This window comes from Rhipicephalus microplus, unplaced genomic scaffold, assembly GCF_043290135.1.
Source record: "Rhipicephalus microplus isolate Deutch F79 unplaced genomic scaffold, USDA_Rmic scaffold_48, whole genome shotgun sequence".
Taxonomy (NCBI): domain Eukaryota; kingdom Metazoa; phylum Arthropoda; class Arachnida; order Ixodida; family Ixodidae; genus Rhipicephalus; species Rhipicephalus microplus.
Window position 1 is genome coordinate 1858939 of NW_027464621.1, and position 23860 is coordinate 1882798.

At 47.2% G+C, this 23860-nt stretch overlaps 1 protein-coding gene across 4 annotated transcripts in view; it reads left to right on the top strand.

Annotated features, from left to right (window-relative positions):
- Naam (Nicotinamide amidase) overlaps window positions 1–23860 on the top strand; it is a 38005-nt gene that overhangs the window by 3361 nt on the left and 10784 nt on the right. For 2 of the 4 annotated variants that reach the window (XR_012889288.1, XR_012889287.1), the window contains exon 2: window positions 8344–8370. Coding sequence is in view for 2 of the 4 variants with exons in the window: in XM_037428711.2 (XP_037284608.1) it covers window positions 9149–10180 (1032 nt within the window). In the remaining 2 variants the exon portion in view is untranslated. Of the gene's footprint in view, window positions 1–8343; window positions 8371–9097; window positions 15365–23860 lie in introns of those variants that run through there. The other 2 variants (XM_037428711.2, XM_037428710.2) reach the window with 2 other exon arrangements.

Here is a 23860-nt window from a genome sequence, read left to right on the forward strand (position 1 = left end):
TGCTTTGCGATGGGGAGCATAACTTTTCCGACTGCACGGCACACTGTCGACTACGGAATGCGGACGAAATTTCCGGTCACTGGTTGGTATGTGCCAGCGCTGTAAAACCTGAGAGCCATCAACAGCTGTAACACTGGATGCGTGGGCTGTCTTCGGTTGTCCCCACTTTCACGGAGCGGCAACATAACGAGCAGCTGCCCCACGGCGTTCTTCATGAATCTGTACCTAGCGTGGAATTGTTGCTCGTCGTACAACTCCATTGGATTTCCTTGGTCACGTAAAGCTGTTTCAAGAATCTTCGGCAGGCAGTGCGCCTCAAAAAATGCTACGCTTATGGCGAGGCAAGCAAACTCAAAAGCGGCCACCTTTCACGCGACGTCCATTCGAGAGGTGGCCATGTTGGAATAACGCGTGAAGTCGCTTTCAAGCTAGCCCCGCAGCTGACTTGAAACTTGTCCTGACTTCGACCGAGCCAAGTCGCCTTCAAGTCATCCGCAAGTTCGAGAACGATATATGGTGACCGGCAAGACTGTCTTGAGTCAAGAACGAGTCAAGTACGAGTCAAGTAACATCTCTGCATTCGGGGGTTAATGTCCTCGTGAGTTAAGTCATCATTACATGTGTTAGTAATTGTTCTATAATTGATGCAGTTATTTAACATTCCTGTTTTTAGAAACATTAGAATGGATACATAATGAGATTTTATGTCTTAATTTTTGTAGCCTTTTAACAAGAACAGTTTGGGTACTGTGTGGAAAGAAAATGTATCACACATGAGATGATTCGAATGCTTTAAAAATACGAGCAATGTTGACATGTCATGCACATTGCTTCAAAAATTTTTCTGTAGGTTAGCTATGTTTCATATTTAGCAAAATCTAGTGCAGCTGGAGAATAGTACTGATGCAATATAACCAGAACATAGGAGTCGACAGACATGGCTTCAATTTTGCGGAACTAAAATATTTAAAAAGTAATAGTTGTATACTTCAAGTCGTCTCGAGCCTTAGAAATGACTTCTAAGGAAAGGCCTTTTTCTAAAGTCTGTTTCTTAGGGCTCTACATGACAGAACAGCACAAATTGGCTGAATTCACTCCACAGTTAATCCTATTGATCTGGTCATTGTGATTTCTCAGGCATTTAGTGTTTGCCTCTTTCAAAAATTCACCTACAAAGTGCAATCTTACCCCAAAACAAATAAGTGGCATATTTTTATAGCAGTAGCAGTGGTGAGCAGTGGTAAAACAAAAAATATCTCTGGAGCCAACATTTCAACCCAAGTGCTTGTGCTCATTAGTTGCTGCCCTGACAGACAAGTTTTCTTCTCAAAACATTGGCACTATAGCAGAATTCTTTGTTTGAGCACTGATCATCACTTGAAGGCTCTATATTCCCATCATCATCATCATCAGCCTGACTATGTCCACAAGAGCCTCTCCCATGTTCCGCCAGTCAACTCGGTCCTGTGCTTCCTGCTGCCAATTTATACCTGCAAACTTCTTAATCTCATCTGCTTAACTAATCTACTGTCTCCCCCTAACCCGCTTGTCTTCTCTGGCAATCCAGTTAGTTACTCTTAATGACCAGCGATTATCCTGTCTACGCGCTACACGCCCGGCCCATGTCCATTTCCTCTTCTTGATTTCGACTATGATATCCTTAACCCCGTTTGTTCCCTAATCCACTCTGCTCTCTTCTTGTCTCTTAAGGTTACACCTACCATTTTTCTTTCCGTTGCTTCCTGCGTCGTCCTCAATTTAAGCTGAACCCTCTTTGTAAGTCTCGAGGTTTCTGCTTCGTAGCTAAGTACTGGCAAGATGCAGCTGTTATATACCTTCCTCTTGAGGGATAGTGGCAATCTACCTTTCATGATTAGAGTGTGCTTGCCAAATATGCTCCACCCCATTCTTATTATTCTAGTTACTTCAATCTTGTGGTTCGACTCCGCGGTTATTACCTGCCTTAAGTAGAAATAGACTTTTACAACTTCAAGTGCACTATCACCTATCTCGAAGCGCTGCTCCTTTCCGAGGTTGTTGTACATTACTTTCGTTTTCTGCAGATTAATTTTAAGACCCACCTTTCTGCTCTCCTTGTCTAATTCCGTAATCATGAGTTGCAATTCATCCCCTGAGTTACTCAGCTATGCAATGTCATCGGCAAAGCGAAGGTCACTAAGGTACTCTCCATTAACTCTTATGCCTAACTGTTCCCATTCTAGGCCTCTGAAAACCTCCTGTAAGCATGCGGTAAATAGCATTGGAGAGATTGTATCCCCCTGCATTACACCCTTCTTGATTGGTATTCTGCTGCTTTCTTTAGGAAGTAATATGGTAGCAGTTGATCCCCTGTAGATTTTTTCCAGGATGTTTGTATTGTTATGGTGTTAATTAGCAGGCACACAGCGAGTATACACAATGGCGACAGTAACGGCCAAGCACGGACTCTCAGCGCGAGCGGCGTCCTTCTTGGGTAGACCCACTAGAGAACACTTGAGAGTTTGACCCACTTCAGTGTTCGGCGGCTTCTCTGCAATTACCCCGGGGTCGAAGAAGGAGCCGCCTGGCGACCTAACAGCTTGTCACTACGAGCGGGTCATAGTAAGCCTTCAGGCGCTCCACGTTGACTATGTCGCGCCTGCGGCGGCGCATGTCCGAAGATTGTTCAATTGGCTCGACAAAATAGTTGACTGGAGATGTGCGCTTGATCACACGGTAGGGACCTTCATATTTCAGGAGTAGTTTGGAAGAAAGGCCAGCTACAGAGGTCTGGATTGAGAGCCATACAAGGGAACCAGGAAGGAACGTGGGTTCAGAAGTGGCGGAGCCAGCTCGAATACTCTTCTGCTGCTCTTGCTCATGCGTCGTAAATGTCTTGGCCAGCTCGCGACACTCTTCAGCAAGCCTGGCTGTCTCGGAAATAGGTGCATACTCAGATGGATCCGGCGTGTACGGGAGTATTGTGTCGATGGTGTGTGACGGGTGCCTTCCGTACAGCAAGAAGAAAGGGGGAAAACCGGTCGTGCTCTGAGGGGCGGTGTTGTAGGCGTAGGTGACGAAGGGCCGTATAGTATCCCAATTCGTGTGGTTGGCGGCGACGTACATCGAAAGCTTGTCGCCGAGGGTGCGGTTAAAGCGTTCGGTCAGACCATTCGTCTGCGGATGGTAAGCAGTTGTTTTGCAGTGGACAGAATGGCACTCCATGAGAGTGGCTTCGACGACTTCTGACAAGAAGACATGGCCTCCATCGCTGAGAAGCTCCTGAAATGGACCGTGGCGCAGTATGAATCGATGCAGTAGGAAGGACGCAACATCACGCGCAGTAGCCGCAGGGATAGGGGCGGTTTCGGCGTATCGCGTTAAATGATCTACGGTGACGATGGCCCAGCGGTTACCAGCCGACGTCAGAGGAAGTGGTCTATACAAATCGATACCTATGCGCCCAAACGGACGCTGAGGGCAAGGTAACAGTTGCAGACTGGCTGGCGACATGTGTGCTGACGGTTTGCAGTGTTGGCAAGCGAGGCAAGAGCGAACGAACTGCTGCACGTAGCGGTACATCCCGCTCCAGAAGTAGCGCTGTCGAATGCGATGGTAGGTTTTGAATACCCCAGAGTGCGCTTATTGCGGATCAGAATGGAAGGATTCACAGATCTCTGACCGCAGACTGCGGGGTATCACGAGTAACCACTGCCGGCCATCGGCGTCGTAATTGCGTCGGTGTAGAAGGCCATCACGGATGGCGAAATGGCGAGCTTGACGACGCAAGGCACGCGTGGATGGCGTTGCGGATGGATCAGAGAGCAGGTCGATGAGCGGGCCGATCCAATTATCCTTTTGCTGTTCGGTAGCGATGATGTCAACATCAATGGCAGAAACAGCAGCTGAGGGTACTGAGCAGAGCACATCACCTTCAGGCAGATGGGAGCGCGAGAGGGCGTCGGCGTCAGCATGCTGGCGTCCGTTGCGGTACAGCGCGGGATGTCGTAGTCTTGTCAGGTGTGATGAACGCAGTCTTTGGTCGAGCGTCATCAGCCATGGGTACTTGCTAGTACCCCGAGCGCAGATCGAAAAAAGAAAAAAAATTCGGCTCCGTGAAGGCTGTCAATTGCGTCATCGATGCGCGGCAGTGAGTAAACATCCTTGCGAGTGATCTTATTGAGCCGTCTGTAGTCCACAGAGAACCGCATAGAACCATCTTTCTTTGCAACAAGAACAACAGGAGACGCCCATGGACTGTCCGAGGGCCGAATAACGTCGCGTCTGAGCATATCATCAACCTGCTCGTTAATTTCCAGACGTTCAGCAAGCGATACGCGGTAGGGACGTGGCCGCAATGGTGAATGGGCACCAGTGTCGATACGATGTGTAACAGCGAACGCGCGACCGAGAGAACTTCGCCCGACATCGAAAGAAGAATGATATTCTCGCAGCAGGTCCAGAAGCTGGGAACGCTGTACCGACGTCAGATTGTCATCAATGTAGGGGCCAAATACATCAGGAGATGAATAATAAGTGGAAACAGCACTGACGGTGCACGAATTGGGACAACGCGAGTCATCAGGTACGTCCAGGACTTGTGCGTTATCCACTGGTTCCACTCTGCCGAGACATTCCCCTCGAACCAAAATAACAGTGTAGGGGGATGGGCTGGTCACAAAAATAGCGGCGTTGCTCTGGGTGATTTGCACGGTCGCGAAAGGTACTAGCAACCCTTTCCTTCGGCAAGCACGGTCGGATGGCGAAACGAGTGCAATTGTGTCGGAGAGTCCAGCGCAGTAGACAGATACACCCATCGCCGAGCTTGGAGGCACTATGGTGTCGTCTTTCACGAGAATCTTGCTCAGTTTTGAGAGACTGTCTTCCGGCGTCAAATGCGAGAAGGGTGAGAGTTCCATTTCGGCAGCGGCACAATGGATGATGGCGTCGTTGCGGGAGAGAAAATCCCACCCCAGGATGACGTCATGAGAGCATGCAGGAATGATGATGAATTGGCCAACATGCAGAACGTCCTGAACGAAAACGCGAGCTGTGCACTCTGCTGAAGGATGGATACGATGCGAACCGGCAGTACGAAGGGACAACCCAGAAATCGGTGTCACTTTTCGAAGCAAGCGGCAAAAGTTTTTGTCCATAACGGATACTGCAGCTCTAGTGTCAATAAGAGCAGATGCATGAACACCGTCCACAAGCAGGTCTATGACATTAGATGGGAGAATCTGAGGGCTTTCACATTGCAATAGCATCGCAGTCCTTGCCTCGGGGACTGCGACGACTAGTTTTCCCGCTCATGAGTAGCCGAACTTGGCCTCATGGGGGACAGGGAACGACGTCGTGGAGACGGCGACCTTCGAGGAGATGGACCTGGGCGAGACGGCGGTGGCATAGACGGTGGTTTGTCGTGATAGGGACGGCTGAGGTGGCCAGCAACAGGCGAAGAAATTGGAGCCGGCTGTACGGGATGGCAATAACGGGCTACGTAACCGGCGTAACCGCAGGCAAAGCAGATGGGCCGGTTGTCGGGTGTGCGCCATCGGTTCGCTGGGGTAGGTCTTGTCCATGACGCAAGAGCCGATGGACGGAACGGTGGCTGGAAAGGCTGCAGGGGGTGCTGGAGCTGAGTCTGAGAGGTCACGTCGACATACGTAGGCGGCATACCCGCTGCAAAGGATGGAGGTCGTGTGGCAGCTTCGGCGTAAGTCAGTGGCGCGGGCGGTTGAACGACTGGAGGCGGCCTGGCGACCACTTGGGCGTAACTCGGGGGCGCAGGGGCCGGAAGCTGTTGTGGTTGGTACGCAGGCATGACCTCCGCTATTTCCTGCTCAATTGCTTGGCGGATGGGTGGAAGAATGGTAGTGGCCGATTGTTGAGCAGCCGGTGGGTGGGCAAAGGGCAGGAGAGAGAACTGCCGCGCGATTCCCTCACGTATGAAGGACTTGAGGTCTGCCAGCAGTGCTACCTGATCACAGCTCGCCTCCAAGCCTGCAAGCCCTGCATCTCGTGGTGTGGAGCGACAGGTCATCGAACGCTGCCGGCGGAGCTCCTCGTAGCTCTGGCACAGCGTGATGACCTCTGCTACTGTGCCTGGGTTTTCGGCAAGCAGCATCATGAAGGCATCATCGTCAATGCCCTTCATGACATTCTGGATCTTGTCTGATTCGGACATGCTGTCGTTGGATTTCTTGTACAGGTCCAGGACATCTTTTATGTAACTGGTGAATGATTCACCGGCCTGCTGAGTGCGTTCGCGTAAGCGCTGCTCGGCTTGCAGTTTACGAACGGCAGGGCGGCCAGAAACGTTGGTGATAACGGTCTTGAAATCGGACCAGGTTGCGAAATTGGACGCGTGGTTGTTGTACCACAAGCTTGCAACGCCCGCAAGGTAGAACACCAAGTTTGTCAACTTGCCGTCCTCGTCCCATTTGTTGGGGACGCTCACGCACTCGTAAATGGCGAGCCAGTCCTCCACGTCAGTGCCACCGGCGCCCGTGAAGATGGGTGGATCTCGGATCCTGGGGACACCGGGACAAGAGGGTGGCATGGGAGGATGCGTTTGCTGAGAGGTGTCGTGGGACATGGTAGATTGAAGGGTACGTGAGCGCAGTTCCAAGGGCATCGAAGGGGATCGTAGTATTGTGTAGAGTACACACAATGGCGACAGTAACGGCCAAGCACGGGTTCTCAGCGCGAGCGGCGTCCTTTTTGGGTAGACCCACTAGAGAACACTTGAGAGTTTGATCCACTTCAGTGTTCGGCGGCTCCTCTACAATATATACTTCATCGACACCCTGATTCTGCAGTGTCTGCATGACTGCTGATATTTCTACTGAATCAAATGCCTTCTCGTAATCTATGAAGGCTATGCATAGTGGTTGGCGTTATTCTGAGCATTGCTTTATTACCTGATTGATTCTACTATTCTACTACTGATTCTACTAGTAGCTCTCCTCTGGCGTTTCTAGTACCGATGCCATAATCTCCTACTGCCTGGTCTCTAGCCTGCTTCTTCCCTACCTTGGCATTAAAGTCTCCCATCAGTATAGTATACCGTGTTTTTACCTTACTCACTGCCGATTCCACGTCTTCATAGAAGCTTTCAACTGACGCGTCATCATGGCTGGATGTAAGCGCGTAAGCCTGTACCACTTTCATCTCTTATTGAGTTTAACTACGATACTTACCACCCTTTCTTTAATGCTATAGTATTCCTCTATGTTGCCAGCTGTGTTTTTGTGGATAAGGAACCCCACTCCCAGTTCTCTTCTGTAAGCTAAGCCCCGATGGCAAAGGACGTGTCCGTTCTGTAGCACTGTACAGGCCTAATCTGTCCTCCTAACCTCAGTGAGGCCTATTACATCCCATTTATTGCCCTCTAGCTCCTCGAATAGTACAGCTAGACTTGCCACACTAGATAAGGTTCTAGCGTTAAATGTTGCCAACTTCTGTTGCCAAGTTCAGGTTCCAATGTCAGCCTGTCCGGATCCAGAGATTCTTAGCACCCTCTGCTGCATTGCAGATCTGACCGCCGTCGTTGTCAGTTGCTTCGCAGCTGCTGGGGACTGAGGGCTGTGAGTTAATTGACGTATGCATGTGGGAAGTAGTGGCCAGATACTGCACCAGGGTGGCCAATCCTTCTCTGGTGAGGGAGTGCGTTAATGGCGGTGGTTACCGGTGAGGCCGCACCGCAGGCCTCTTAGCACAGTGCCATCGCCACGTGGATTTTTTTTTATCCGGTTGGGAACTGCGCGGCACCAAGATTCGAACCACGGACCTCTTGCATGCTATGCGGATGCTCTAACCACTATGCCATCGCCGCCGTTCAGTATATTCCCATACTGAACTTTTATTATTGGGATATATGGCACAATAGAAAGCTATGTTTTCATTGGCGCTTCTTTGATGGGTAGTGGAAGGTGTCAATCACACTGTCAGTTTGGGTATACGGAAATGTCTTGTGGGTCTGTTCTATGTGCCTGCAAGAATACAAAAGTAATGCTAGTAAAGTTGTATATGTGGGCAAAGCTCTAAATTTTCAGTCCCTCCTGTGTATATTGCACAAAAACATTTCCCATTATAGCTTGTAATTTTTTTGAAATTTTAGTGAGGTTAATGAATTTAATTTTTGAAAAATTTGTGTCGGTACTTTCATTCTATGCCAAGTCTTTGGTGTACAGTTCTTTCTGGAATTTTTTTTTGGGGGGAGGGAAGGGTCATTTTTTGGGAAGGGCCATTTTGACTGCCACTTGGTTTTATTTTTTTTTTGACGTTGTTGGTATGCAGAACATTTCAAGAATAATTTGGAGCTGTATTTTAATCTTGCTTTTCATCTGTCTCTTCATGCAGCTTTCTGTGGATTTGTGGCAGTATCTTGTAAGTAGCTTTGCAAATTCAAACATCAACATAGTTATCTTGTCAGCATAAATATAGCTTGATCTGATATTTGTTCTAGTGCAATTGTTTGTGAACATATCTGAAACTGTTTCGTCCATCTGCTACTGCCTTGTGTATGCTAAGGCATCATGGAAGGTGTGTGTTGTAAAAGGGCTAGGTTTTGGTATTATATGTATGTGTGGTTGAAGGCAAAAAAAAAAATCCAGAGGAACTACGCGGACGAAAGTGAAAAGTGATTAAAACACTCGTAAAAAAACGTTTCGGCTCGCACACGGGAGCCTTGTTCACAAGTGAAATGAAAGGACGTGTCAAATAGTTTGCTCATGTATGCCTTATTTATGGGACAGAGACGATAGCAATCTGCCTTCAGTGTAAGCGCTCTGCCTGTGTGATACATTCAAGCGTACATAAGGCAAATTGCTTAACACATGTTTTCATTTCACTTGTGAACAATGCTCCTGTGCCAAGCCGAAACGCCCTTTTTAGAGTGTTTTAATCACTTTTCATTTTGGTCGACGCAGTGTCTCTGGTATTTTTTTTTACCTTGTATCAATCCCAACCAAGCAGGCTTCTGCCAAACTTCAAACTTCTATATCCAAGGCCATCCTCTGAGCCGACACTGGTGTGCTGTATTTGTACAACTGTATTTAATAGCCCTAGGTTTTCGTTCCCCATTGCAGTGTGATGAACTGTAACAAGTGTGCAGCTTTTCTTCTTAGGTGACCGCATTGGAGCATAGGCCACTAGTTGTCTCATAATGAGCAAGCTGGAATTGTACAAGCCCAAATCACCGAAGGAGTGGTTCAGTGAAATTACAACCAGCCACCAGGATGCGATATTGAAGGAGGATTTTTCTGCATTTTTGAGCTCACTCTTCACAGATTTTGATGAGCTCTCAGCCGGAGAAAAAGAACATGCAATTACCTTGTTGTTTGAGACGTTTGATTGTGACCATGATGGAAAAATAGATTCTTCAGAATTCGAAACACTGTGGACTCAGTGGGTGCAAGTCATACTATGCCCAAAGTCAGCCCTTATTGTTGTTGATGTGCAGAATGATTTTATCTCTGGAAATCTTTCAGTGAAAAATCTTGATGAAAACAGAGACCCAGCAGGCATTGTGCCCATCATTAATGACCTTGTAGAAAATGTCCCGTGGAAACTTATTGTGTATTCACAAGACTGGCACCCACAAGACCACATATCATTTTTTGAAAACAAAGACCGTCGACCTTTTCATGCCAGTAGCAAAGTGAATGCTGGAGATGCCAAAGTTTTTGATACTGTGATGTTTGCTGATGCCGTGCGCCGCACTGGTTGCATTGAGCAAACGCTGTGGCCTGCACACTGTATACAGGATACATGGGGGGCAGAACTGCACAAAGACCTCAAAGTTTGTGACGGTGCACTGATAATACGCAAGGGCACTAGCCCAGATGTGGACAGCTATTCGGCATTCTGGGACAATGACAAGCGCACATGTACGATTCTTGACAAAAAACTGAAGGCACAGGAAATCACTGATGTTTTTGTGTGTGGAGTAGCCTATGATGTTTGTGTGGCCTCCACAGCATCGCATGCTTTACAGTTGGGGTACAGGACTATTATTGTAGATGATGCTTCATGTGGCACTAGTGCAGCAGCTACAGAAGCCACAAAAAACCGTTTAGCTGCACAGCATTGCATGGTGTTGAGCAGCTCAAAGGTAAAGAAACTGGTCTCTCATGGCTTGAGGCCACTTCATTTAGGTATTCAGCTTGCGGTGGCCATCGCAGCCAAAAACAAATGATTGTCTTTTTTTTTACTTCATCCAGTGATGAAATTTGAACTCTAAGATTGAACTCTAATGGTTCCTGTTGTCTTGGCATTTCAGCTTTGTTAGAGGTATTCTCACCTTTGTTGCTTCTGAGCTGGTTATGAGAGTGTAAACACACAGCACTATGTTTGCCATATTTGTTGTCCACCACTGTCAACCATGTATGTCAAAGCATGATTGGTAAGAGGCCAGTGCTTCTGAGTGCAGTTACTAGTAAGCAGAAGCTAGCAAACCTATTTAAAGAAGGATGCCATGCAAAGGCAGATCATATTCTGCTTAACTGAGTTAAGTGAAATGGTTTGTTGTTTTTTTTAGAATGCATATTCAATTTTATTGATCTGATATTAACAAAAAAAATGTTCTGGGTCATCATATAAAGTAGTTTAGCTTTAGAAAATGAGCATTCGAAAATCGTAAATATTATATTGTTCATAAATACCGTATAAATGCGTGTAAGGGCCGCACTTTTTTTTCAAGAAATGAGGGCCAATTTTCAGGGTGCGGCCCATACACGAAACGTGCAATTTTTATTTTTTTTGAAGCAAAAAAAAAAAAACGTACCAGCTAGCGAACGAAGAACGTTTATTGCAGCATACAGCATATGTGCTTAATCGTCGTCGCTCAACGAGTCCTCAGACTCGGTGTCCGAGATGGTGTGTTGCGGAGCACCGTCCTCCCACAAGCAGTTATCTTCCGCGCCATCCAAGCTGTTGGATATACCGGTGACTTTAAAGCTTCGGGTCACAACGTCCGTCGAGACTGAGTTCCACGCCGACAGTACCCAACCGAGAACAGCCGCAAGCGGTGCCCTCTTCAGCCGTCCGGTCGGCGTCTGCTCGTGGCTGCCGCTTGCCATCCATTCCGTGTAGAGCCTTCTGAAATCCATCTTAAAAGGTCGATTAACGTTGACGTCCAAAGGCTGCAGCATTCCAGTGAGGCCGCCCGGAATCACGGCCATGTCTGTGCCGACACGGCGCAGCTGTTCCTTCACCTTATCGGTAAGGTGACCGCGGAAACTGTCTAATACTAAAAGTGACCGTTTGGCTAACAGCGCTCCTGGTCGGTTTTGCCAAACACACTTTACCCAGTCGAGCACCAAGTCATCGTTCATCCACCCCTTTTCTTGGGCTCGAACTATGACTCCCTTGGGGAACACTTCGTTGGGAATTCTTTTTCTTTTCAATACGACATACGGGGGTAGCTTCCGCCCGTCCGCGGTCACACAAAGCATCACTGTGCAGCGTTGGCGCTCAGCGCCGGTGGTCCGCACGGCGACGCTCTTTTTGCCTTTCAGTTCGACTGTGTAGTTTTCCGGGCAGTCAAACCACACAGGAGTTTGATCTGCGTTCCCTATTTGCGACAGTAGATAATTATGTTGATGGCGAAGGCCGATGACATATTTGTGAAAACTAAGCACCTTATCGGTGTAGTCTTCTGGCAGCCGCTGGCACAACGTGGTCCTTCGCCGAAAGGAGAGATCCTTCCTTTTCAGGAATCGTCGCACCCAGCCAGCGCTAGCCTTGAAAGTCCCGGCTGGTATATTCTTCGCACGTGCCAAGGCTAGTGCCTTCACGCGCAGCATGTCTGTAGTTAGTGCATATCCATCGTTCCGCACTTCTGTCACATAGCGGAACAACTCTTCTTCTAGTTCCGGAAACTTGCATGGCTTTCCTCGGAAAGCGCACTTTTTGCTGTTCGTGTTTTCCAGAGCTTCCTTTTGTGCGCACCATCTTCGAACGCACTTTTCGTCGACGTCGAATTTTCTGCCGGCGGCACGTTTCCCGTGCTCGAGCGCAAACTCGACCACCTTTAACTTGTAGCCAGCCGTGTAGCTATTCAGGTGCTTGCCCATCGTGCTACAACGTGAACGCTCGGCAGAAGACAAGCACGAGAGACAATACGGCGTGCACAACTCCTACAAATGGCCGGCTGAACTGCACAAGTTGGTGATGCTGATGCCGATATCGAGAGCGCGTTTGTATAGTGGTGCGAGGCACGAAGGATAAAATCCCGGTTTAACCTTTAGGTAACAAGCGTATGAACACTAATCAAATAGTTGAAATATTTAGCAAACTTTATGAACACCTTAGCACGAAGAAAGTTAAACAAAATATACTAGTGACGCACCTGTAAACCGCTGTAAACTTTGATAGTGATGATGATGGTTGCGTTTTTTCGCGCCATCTGTTGACGACGTTCAAAAGCTCGCATGCACGCGCGCATTTTGAATACGTGTGGGTTAATGAAAGTGTGGGTGCGGCCCTTACGCGATTTTTTTTTTTTTTGAATATGTGCGTCATAAAAACGACGTGCGGCCCGTACACGGGTGCGGCCCTTACACGCGTTTATACGGTAGGTGCATTATAAGAGATCTGAAGTTGAGAATAAGGCAGCCACTCACTTTCTGTGCCATTTGGGCTAAAATGTCATCACCTGAAAACAAGTGTTGTTGCGTTGCCACCATAGTTCAAATATATTTCTCGTTTGTTGGGAGCATGTTTTTTAGAAATGTGTCAAGTGCCTTATCTTCTTCCTGGCGAAATTTCACTCCAGAGACCCCATTGGAAGCAGCCTCAGTTTGGAAGTGACAGTTTTCATATAAACTTGTTTCCAGGCCAAAATGTGCCAACTGAAAAAAATTAGGAGGTTGAAAAATAGGCTACCTTCATAAGTTTCCTTTTATAATTTTTCCTGTTGGCATCTATCGGAAGTGTAGGCCACTTCTCAATCTTCATTTGCTACTAATATTACTTATTTTCTCACACTGTGCTGTATACTTGGTAGGTTGTTCATGGCTTAATACTACAAAGACTTATCTTTCAATTAAGGACTGTCACACTGCATTTCATTTTTCTTGTACTCTGCAGCTGTTTTTGGAGCACATTGTTTGCAAGTGCTTTTGACAGCAATTGCCTTCCTATATTCTTTTCTGTAGTGAAGATATCACCCATACTGTATAGTTAATTCTGTATTTACTGAGAAAGCCAAACAATGTCCATTTTAGAGTGCTTGTTTTTTTGCAAAATCAATATTTCAGCCCCGCATTGCTGCATAACAACTAGAGCCTTTTCACCTTAAATGACTACCATTTCATTCTTATCTGAAAAAAGCTGTTAGTGTTTATAATACTCTCGCCTGTCATGTGGGAATATTGCATTGTGTGTGAAGTAGCCATATGTCTTGTCAGCCACAACATGCGAGTCAGTAGATGATTGTGAGTCAGTAGATGATACGTGTAGTATTGAAATACAGTAAACTCCAGTTGAAATGAACTCTATTAAGACGTATTCTTTCTTCAGACAAACAACACAAGAATATTTGTTTGGTTCCCCATAAACTGTTTGTTCGGTTCCCCATAAAAAAAAAAAAAGAACCGCATAACAGGCCTCCTCTGTTAAGATGAACTCTCGCAGCGACTGACAACAACAGGGAAGGGATTCTGGGGAACGAACATTATAGTCCTGGTGGAGGCGTTCAGGCAGACAAGAGAAGGCAAAAAAAAATTAAAAATATCCGGCGCAAACACTCAAAGCTAATTGAGATGTGGAGGGAGGAATCGAGATTAGTGGAAACGAAAGTTCAGCGCATAAAGCAGGTATCTCCCTCACTCCTAGCCTGTAGGTGGAGAAAGGGCCGACTTTAAAACAGCAAAGAAAGCAGCAAAAAGTATTCATTCTTTTGTATTCTCCTTGTGCTCTTCAGTTTCCCAACAGGAGCACAATGGAGAACAGAACACATGAGCTTGGCTATTAGGGAAAATGCAAGGGAAGTGGGGTAAAAAAAAAAAAAAGCCAAATGAAAGTGAAAAGGGAACAAAGGTTGTCTGTGCATAATAATAACATGAAACCGAAACAACGTATGCGGCATTAGCACTCCCATCAGGGGAGTCAGATGCATTGTCATTGCCATCACACAACAACGCCTGAGCACATGTGGTCAGTTTGCATTGCTTTACATAGGGCCTTTGTGCATCGTATCTGTTCACAGTGAAATGCAGCAAATCCTGATGTGCTATTTTAATTATGAAAGTGCATAACAAAGGAAGGTCATATTGCACACTAAATATGGCGGTGTCTTTTTCGTGTGCTCGAGGCTTGTGATTGTGAGTGCCATAAATGGAGATCTTCAGCTGCACCTTGTTCAGGAAAAGTTACAGCAGGCTGAAAATAAGAGAATATCCAAACCTCAAAGAAAAGCTTGCAGACTTTTATAAGCAACTTGACGTATATTTGCTTTTTCAAGGTAAGAGTATGCAATGAGGGCATATCCAAAAGTGATAGAAAAGCCAGTAAAACAGCCTCTCAGAAGGTGAACACCCAGAAGAATAAATTTTTCATTCTTTCAAGGAAAATTGTGCTTGTTTTTTCCTTGCTACAGTTGTACTGTTAAAATTTTTATGAACATATTTTTATGAGCATATTTATTATGAACTCGCAAAATCAAGTACTCGTTAGATTGGTATAAATACTCTGCTTGAAAGCATAGTTTTTAAGCCAAACAAATGCTTTTCTTGTTCCTTTTCTCTTCACTGTAGGCAAACTTCATTCAGTGTTTTCAAGCAACATATTTAAAAGTACTTGGCATGGTTAGCATTTGGTTTTTGAGGGCACTTCTGATAAGACAAACAAATGATCGTGGTCCCTTGGAGTTCGTGTTTAAGGGAGTCTACTATACTACTGTATATATTTGTATCTGCTTTTAGTCTGCCTCTGTGCCAACCTCATGTTAAGTCTAATTATTTTTTCAAGTGTATTTTACTTACATTGTGATGCATGGTTGTCTTTGTGTTACCAAAAATGGTGCCTCATCACAATTTTGCAATGCCAAGTTTTGATTGTTACATTGGTTTTTAGATGGAACATTCTGTTCAAGTTCTTTTATAGAATACCTTTGCAAATGTGATTTTTTTTTCTCCTTTCTTGTGAAAACATGTCAAAAGCACTTGCATATCTGGCAAAAACTGTGCTTCGCATTATGTACTTAGAACAAAACATAGCTTCATGAAATGTGAGAATTCATAATATATCAGGTTTTTATGTACATTAACTTTATGTGATGTGATATCTGTGATGCTACCTTCAATTGCATGGAGAAAGAATCATCATTTCTACCAGTATTTTACCGAACAAATATTAAAGTGAGTGTATAAAATTGCAACAGAGTTTTGTTTGCATCTGAGCTTAGTTGCAAGACACTTCAAGTGCTTACTTCTGTATCTTTTCTACTGCACATTTTTCTATTTTGGTGCCAAACAGCACATTTTTCTACTGTATATTATGCTTAAATTGTAACAGACAAGTTATGATGACAGAGAAAGAGACAAGATGAAGTTGATGTTTTACATTTCAAATGCCTAAATGTTCCTTGATACAGCACTCACTCATAGAAATCGCAATAGCTGAGCACTATACTGGTGTGTGTGAGTGTGGGTCCACGCCCAGGCATGTGTGTGTGTGTGTGTGTGTGTGTGTGTGTGTGTGTGTGTGTGTGTGTGTGTGTGTGTGTGTGTGTGTGTGTGTGTGTGTGTGATAGAGAGAGAGAGAGTGAACAAGTGACGACTTGGAAGGGCCCCTAGCAGGCTTGGGCATTGCAGTTGAAAAAATGCTGCTAGTAAATTGGTCAGTGGTGCTTGTGTCTGCTGTAATGCCTGGGAGTCCAAACTGAATTTCATTGCGTCTGCAAAGTATTCAAGCTGGTATCATTCGATGCAAGTGGCATCAACATCGATAGACTGGCTGATGCCACCAGAGTTGAAACCAGCGAGTGAGCCAGTCTGATGCAATCGACAGCACCTCTGTGGTGCGTCTTACACAATGCCTGGCAGGTCCTCTCACCCATGGGTCCGGCAGCGTCAAAAACAGCGAGCGAGCCAGCCTGATGCAATCGACAGCATCTCTTGCAGTGCGTTTTACGCTACGCGTGGCAAGCCCCCTTCCCCACAGGTCTGATTCCAGCTAGTCTAATGCATTCGTTGGCGTCTTTTGCGGTGCATCTTATGCAATGCGCAGCAAGTCCCCTCACCCACGGGTTCGATTACAGTCGGTGACCAGCGGCGGTTCATGACTGGAGGCTGCGAACTATTCGCTGATGCAAAACATCTACAGGGCCTATGAAAGAACCAAGCAGCGCAAAAAGAGAGAGAGCAACCGAAGAAATCTCAGGTCATCATCGAAAGCTGTCGACCTTAGTGCTGAATATGTAACGCCTCTGTTTATACTGTACATAAATTGTTCCACTTTAGTGTCTCTTATAGGGCCCGTCAACAGGCTCCGACTTTTTTTTTACACCCCCCAAACAAGCTCAGTAATTCGTAGAGTAGATTGCAGCAATCACGTTTTCTGAATATTGCAAAGCTGCGTGCCGCGCACAGTCTTCACAGTCTCCATTTCTAAAAACGATTCCCGTGCTCCTTTTCTACACCTGACAGATCTCCTTGCATGTGCAGTGACAACTCGGCAACGTGACGCAGCACGCAGCTCGTCGATTGATCTAGACCAGGTCTCAACAAACAGCAGTGAAGTTAACGACAGTTCCTGTTCCCACCCACAGCTACGACAGAGCTATTCAATCATACGAGTTGCTAAACTCCCCATAGGCTCCATGCTTCGAAATAGGGACACTTCACTGACGCAGTCTTTGGAATGATGATGTGATGGTGGCCGGCCCCTTTGCAACAGGGGAACACACAAAGTGGTTTGGCCTCAATAAAAAGCAAAAGAAAAAAAGGATCCACATTCTTAAACGACAAAGGCAGGAGGCGTGCACATAATGGTCTAGGCCCTTAGTCCGCCGTATAGTTGCCCACCACTCAGTAAGCCGCCTTTTCGTGGCTGTCATGGCAGTCTTCATTGAGCATTTGAAACCCGAGCGCCTGTGGGAAAGTTGCGCTCTTCACCGGAGCAGTTGGGAGACTCCTGCAGCGAAGAACGAGGTGCTTCTACGTCTCACTTTCTACGCCGCAAACTTTGCACAGGTTGCTGACAACAGTGCCATCGAACTTTCTGCGGTACTCGAGAGTGCGAAGAACCCCAGCTCTCGTCTCGAACAGGAGGCTGCTGCCAATGCTGTTATTATATAGGTGCGACCCACAGATGTTGACTTGGTGTTTTCTGTAGCACTCGAGGGTGGATTTTGCCTTCATAGCTTCTCGCCATCGGGTTTCTTCTGCTTCTGTGACTCGCAGGCGGACCTCGACTGCCCACTTTGCCACAGTTTCAGGAGGACTAGCTTCTGCAAAAAAGCCATACTTTTTCTCCAGCTGGTAGAGTAATCATGTCCAGTCAGTCCTCATGCATATTGCCACGTTCCATTTCCCAAGTTTTCGTTATCGTCCCAAAACACCACACGATTCTTAGCGCAAACCGCGCCTGCAGTTATCCAGAAGGTTCCGGACTGTAGTAGATCATTTCGATAAGATCACGCCCACTGTGCGAACGTTACAGATTGTTCTGGAACCTACGCCACCGCCAGCGATAACGCTAGAACATTCGATGGCAAGAGTATAAATGCCGACGCGCTTCGCCACTTGTCAGTAGTTGTTGATCGAAGGCCGACGCTTTGTTCGTCGCTATCAGTCCGAGACTGCTATCTGTGTGAGACTGCTGCTGTAATTGGACTTTCCTTTTACCGGGCACAGGTTCGCCCAAATAAACAGTTAAATCCCAACACGAAGTCTCCTGTCTTCGGCCACGTCACGACCCCGTGACATCTGGTGGAGGTGCTGCTTCGCTCATGTACCGGACGCCCCCGTCACGCCGTGAACCCAGCCCACGTCGCGGAGAAGATACCGACGCCAACCAGGAGCAGCGAACAAGCCGCCGACAGCAAGGGCTACCACCGGAGTACGGGCTTCTGCAAGACAAGGCGCGGAAGACCAAGGCCATGACCGCGACTGCAGCGACAATGACAACCGCAGCTTCCCAGCCCACGATGGTCATGCATCAACCCAGGGAACCACCAATTTTCCATGGGTCATCGTTTGAAGACCCGGAGTCCTGGCTAGCCCCGTCGCACTTCCGTCTGGCGACGGAAGTGCGATGGGGCGGCATTTCGGCATGGACGGGGAGGAGCGTTGTGGCGCACTGCAGCGGCGTAGCTCATAGTTTCTGGCTCGGGCAGTGGTGTTTGGGGAATTCGAAGCGATTGCCGAACTTCTTCTCGCACAATGTCGGGTGTTTTGGGTGTGGACGCCGATACGCCGACGTGGACTAAGTGAAAAGCTTCTGCGACGCTACTTCGGACCGTACAGGGTGGTTTGACGTCTCGGCCCACTTGATTACGAGGTTGTCCCCGACGGCATCACGAACTCTCAACGACGCCGATCGCGACCTGAAGTCGTGCATGTCGCGCGCCTCAAGCCGTTCCATGCGCGTTAACAAACTGAAACAGTGTTTTTTTTTGTATTACTGTTTCATCGTAATTTATTCATTGTACTTTCTTGCATTATTATTGTACCTTCATCTTTAGTTAAAGCATCGGGACGATGCCTTTTTTCATAGGGGGGCAATGCCACGTTCCATTTCCCAAGTTTTCGTTATCGTCCCAAAACACCACACGATTCTCAGCGCAAACCGCGCCTGCAGTTTTCCAGAAGGTTCCGGACTGTAGTAGATCATTTCGATAAGATCACGCCCACTGTGCGAACGGCACAGATTGTTCTGGAACCTACGCCACCGCCAGCGATAACGCTAGAACATTCGATGGCAAGAGTATAAATGCCGACGCGCTTCGCCACTTGTCAGTAGTTGTTGATCGAAGGCCGACGCTCTGTTCGCCGCTATCAGTCCGAGACTGCTATCTGTGTGAGACTGCTGCTGTAATTGGACTTTCCTTTTACCGGGCACAGGTTCGCCCAAATAAACAGTTAAATCCCAACACGAAGTCTCCTGTCTTCGGCCACGTCACGACCCCGTGATAATATGTTGCTGAAAGATACTCTAACACGTGGCGCGCCCACCGAGTGTGTCGCATGAGCGTGAGACGACCCTGATAGGCAATCTTGCTGGCGGCTTCCCGAACATCTCCAAAGGTGGCTCTGACATCTCCCTGTATCGCCTCATTGGCAACTCGACAATGGGAACTGAGCGCTCCATGGCTGACCTCTCTCTGCTGATGCTCCAACCACTCCCGTGTCGTTGGCGATAAGCACACTACCGCGTTTCCAAATGTCGGGCTTGGCACGTGAAACATTTCCCATAGGTCCCGGATCATTTGAAAGTGGTTGCAACCAGGCATCGGCGACGGAGGATTCGTTGAGCCTGCGGCACAGTTTGTCAAATCATAGTCTCGCATAGACTGTATTTTGCTGCATCCACAGTGAACACTGATATCCTGTCAACAAAGAAATAAGGTCCATACGTCTATGTCTATCAATAACATCTAATTGACATTCTAATAATGTGTCATCATAACAGTCTAGAGTGTCTACATATATTAACTTCGTATACACTTCTCCCTTAGACAAAAACTAGACGGCGCGACTGATGTCGCATATACACGCTCTCAACATCAAGTGCATCGCAGATCTTTGTCTTTCAAAACCGGTTTAGTTGACGTTTAGAATGATAAATATATACTGGCACGTAAAATCTAGAAAGTACTCGAACATAAATGGACATTTAACATTCGAGCGTGCGTAATGCATACACTTACATGCACAAGGAAATGAAGAGTGTGAATAAACAAAATTAACATGCGTGGCACGTTAGTGCTGCCGCACATGATAGGGAGAAATCATGCAGGCCGAAGGTACTTTCAAGTGTAAAGCCCTTTAGAGTCCTGGGCTTTCGTCGCTTGGCGTAACGCATAAAAAATTTAAAAAATGAAGCAAGTGAGAAATATAAATTCAAAAGGAAGAAATAAAAAGAAAAATAGAAAGAGCAATAGAAATAGATAAACAATGGAGACATAAAAACTTAAAAAAAAACAAGGAGAGAAGAAAGCATCAAGAGAAACAAAGACTTTCCAGCTTCGCACTTTCTTCAGGCTTGCTGCATGTATACATAATTTTGTGTTTGAGACCTGCGCTCCCACTGCAGTCTGCCTCTTGGCTAGTGTGCCATGCTTACAGAAAGCATCAACAACGTGAGGCTGGCCTTAGATATGTCATCTGACAGCAATCCAGCCAGCCTCGCCCCGTCGCAGTGGTCTAGTGGTTAAGGTACGTACTCGGCTGCTGACCCGCAGGTCGTGGGTTCGAATCCTGGCGTCAGCAGGTGCATTTTCGATGGAGGCAAAAATGCTGTATGCCGGTGTGCCCAGATATGGGTTAAAAAAACCCAGGTGGCTGAAATTTCTGGAGCCCTCTACTACGGCATTTCTCATAACCATGAGGTGGTTTTGTAACATTAAACCCTACATATCAATCCAGCCAGCCTCACGCCTTTGATTCTTTCTATAGCCGGGCGGCAATGAGCTAGACTGCCATGGGACCACAGGTCTAACACACCAACTACATGCGGTAAGTGTGCGAGGTACATGAAAAACCTTTTATTCACTATATGACAATGTCTATATCTATTGAATGTCCATTGAGTGTCCATGTGTAACGTACCTGAAACCTTACTCGATCGAGCTTTTCATAGTTACGGGTACATTTAATCTTCATAATTTGGATTTTTATGTATATATGAGACATTTAGAATGTCCATATGGACATTTTTCCCATGTGGGAAAAATATCATGGATGTCTACACAATATTTGTGGTTCACTGTACAGGGTGACACCCAGTACCTGTATTCATTGCATGCGGCCACTGGTTCTCCTCCTAAGGTCAGCGCCGCTGCATCGGTACTCCCTCCAGCTAGAGGGACAACTGCTGATTTCTTAATGTTGAATCGAAGTCCAAGACTTGCGATTTTTATCTGGCAGATATTGAGGAGGGATAACAACTCCTGGTTATTCTCTGCCATAACCACCAGATCGTCTGCAAATGCCAAACCAGGCAGGTGGAATTTGTTCTCTCCATCACTAGTTGTGCTGAAACGCATGCCAATTCGGGGTTTGAGTTCAACAAGGCCCGCTCTATTCTGGCTAAGTATAGAATGTACAGCAATGGTGACAATGGGCAGGCCTGCCTCAAATCCTTATTTACACGAATTGGGCCAGTAATTATGGCACCGAACTGCACACTCACTACACTGTCGCTGTACAACCGTCATATAGTAGGGATTAGCAGCTGTGGTAGTCCAAGGTCAGATAAGCATGCAAAGAGGACCATCTGAAGGGGCTTCAGGGGGAGCTAAGGGTGGAAATGGAGCAGAGGATAAAGCTCCAAAAACAGCGCGAAATGTCGCATGAGCAGAGGAAGCTACCGCCAGCCTATTAGAGCAAATGAAGGGCGTTCTTAGAAAAGAACGGGAAAGGCAGACCAAGCTCGAGCAAAGGGTAAAGGAGCTAATGGCGCTTTGCCCCGGCGCCGAACGGTGTGAGATGGAGGGCGCGGATAGCGAAGAAGGCGACAGGCAAGAAGGGAGATCAGGGGCCGCAGTGTCTGGCCACAGCATGGAGGCTCTGGGAAAATACAGCTCGGTTGCGCGACAGTTTTTGAGCAGGGCAGGAACACATGAGAGACGGCAGAAAGAGAAAGAGGTGTCGCAAACAGGAAGCCAGCGATTGGAGCCTAGAAAAGGACCTAGTGGAGAGGGACCCTTAACGTGGCCAAAGTTAGAGATGGTGTCCTCACGGCAGTGAAAAAAGATGGGAGAGTGAGGGTGGAGGCCCAGCCAGAAGAGAGCATAGTGGATGTTCTGGCCAAAACTCAGGAGGTTGTAGAGGACAGCATAGAGGGCGAAAATCTCGTCATTATTCATACTTGCCTTAATGATGTACTGATGGGCAAGGTTCAGGAACCTTGTGAGACAGTTAAAGGGTGGGATGCGTAAGCTCCGAGAAGCCTCTGGGAGTGTGCATGTGACCCACTGTCCCACAGGTCTGGGGGCAGTCTCGTTGGATTGAAAGGAGTGTACTGGAAGCCAACTGTGTGATTAGGGGTATGAGCCGGCAACTTGGATACAGTGTAATGGAGGTGAACCAAGGCGTGTACGGGCCTGGCGCTCATCCCTTTACACAGGATGGCATTCGTTACAGTAGTGTGACGGGCAGGAGGGTTGGTAATAGAATGGGTCATCAAGCCGCAGCTTTTTTAGCGAGACCAAGAGCCCTGAGGCCAACAGTGTAGCCATAAACAATTCTAAAAAGACACCATTATTCGAGCCACGTGGGGTCCGTGGAAGAAGAAATCGACTTGAGCACAAGGGCCGAACTAAATCAGACATAGGCTATATTGTCACGTGATTGCAGAACGACCACAATGTCTGTTCACAGGAGCAGCACTGGACGTCGAGCCGAACCGAAAGTTGGAGCACGAGCACACCATGGCACATACTCGCATTGACATGGCTAAGCCTCATTCCATGCCTGTGGCATTACTCCCTCTTCCAAAAAAAGTACCACCCTGATGATGAATGCCGATTAAAAGTTAAAGTAATCACCTACACGCACAAAGACGCATGATGAAGCAGTGTCAGGTGGCTCGGGGGTAGTGTGGCTTCATCCGTGACATGAACAATGTCGACCTGCTGGGAACATCGAGATCGCCGAGCTGTGTCTTCAAGCAGAATTTCGTAGTTGACATCTGTGAGTCGCCGTAGTACTCTATAAGGACCGAAGTAGCAGTGAAGTAACTTTTCCGAGCGGCCCCTTTGGCAAACGGAGATCCACAGCCACACCAGATCACCGGGTCGGTAAATAACATGGCGGTGACGGAAGTTGTACCTGTGTGAGTCAATGCGTTGTTGTTTTTGGATACGATCGAGTGCAAGCTGGCGGGCTGCGTCAGAGATCCGTATAAAGTCGTTCGCACCAGTAGGAATATCAGTCATGTCAGGCAAGAACATGGCAACCAGCATCGTGATTGCTTCTCGGCCGTGAAGCAACCAGAAGGGAGTGAAACCCGTAGTCTCTTGAACCGCAGTGTTGTAAGCGAACGTTACGTATCGCAAAATTTCATCCCAGTTTTTGTGATCGCGGTCGACGTACATAGATAGCATGCCAGCGAGCATCTTGTTTGATCTCTCCGTCAGACCATTGGTTTGTGGATAGTATGGGGTCGTTTTGCGATGAGCTGTTCCACTAAGTCTCGTGACGTCTTGCATCAGTTGGGCTGTAAAGATTGTTCCACGGTCAGTGATAAGAACTGTTGGTGCTCCATGGTGGAGGACGATGTTGTTGATGAAAAAATACGCAATCTCATTAGTGGTGCCTCGTTGTAGGGCTTTCGTTTCGTAGCACCTCGTTAAATAGTCAGTAGCGACTACGATCGAGTGGTTGCCATCATGTGACTTCGGGAAGGGCCCAAGCAAGTCCATGCCGATTCGTTCAAACAATTGTGACGGGGGTGGAACAGGCTGCAATAAACTAGCAGGGCACACAGGTGGGGCTTTACGGCGCTGGCAATGATTGCATTTTTTAACGTAATGCTTGACATCCTGGGTGAGCTTTGGCCAGTAGTAGCGAGTCCGAATCCATGCAAGGGTACGTGCGAATCCTAGGTGGCTGGAGGAAGACTCATCGTGGCAGGCAGATAAAATGTCAGCACGTAGCCCTGGTGGAACGACGAGGAGGTACTCAGTTGCATAAGGTTCGAAGTTCTT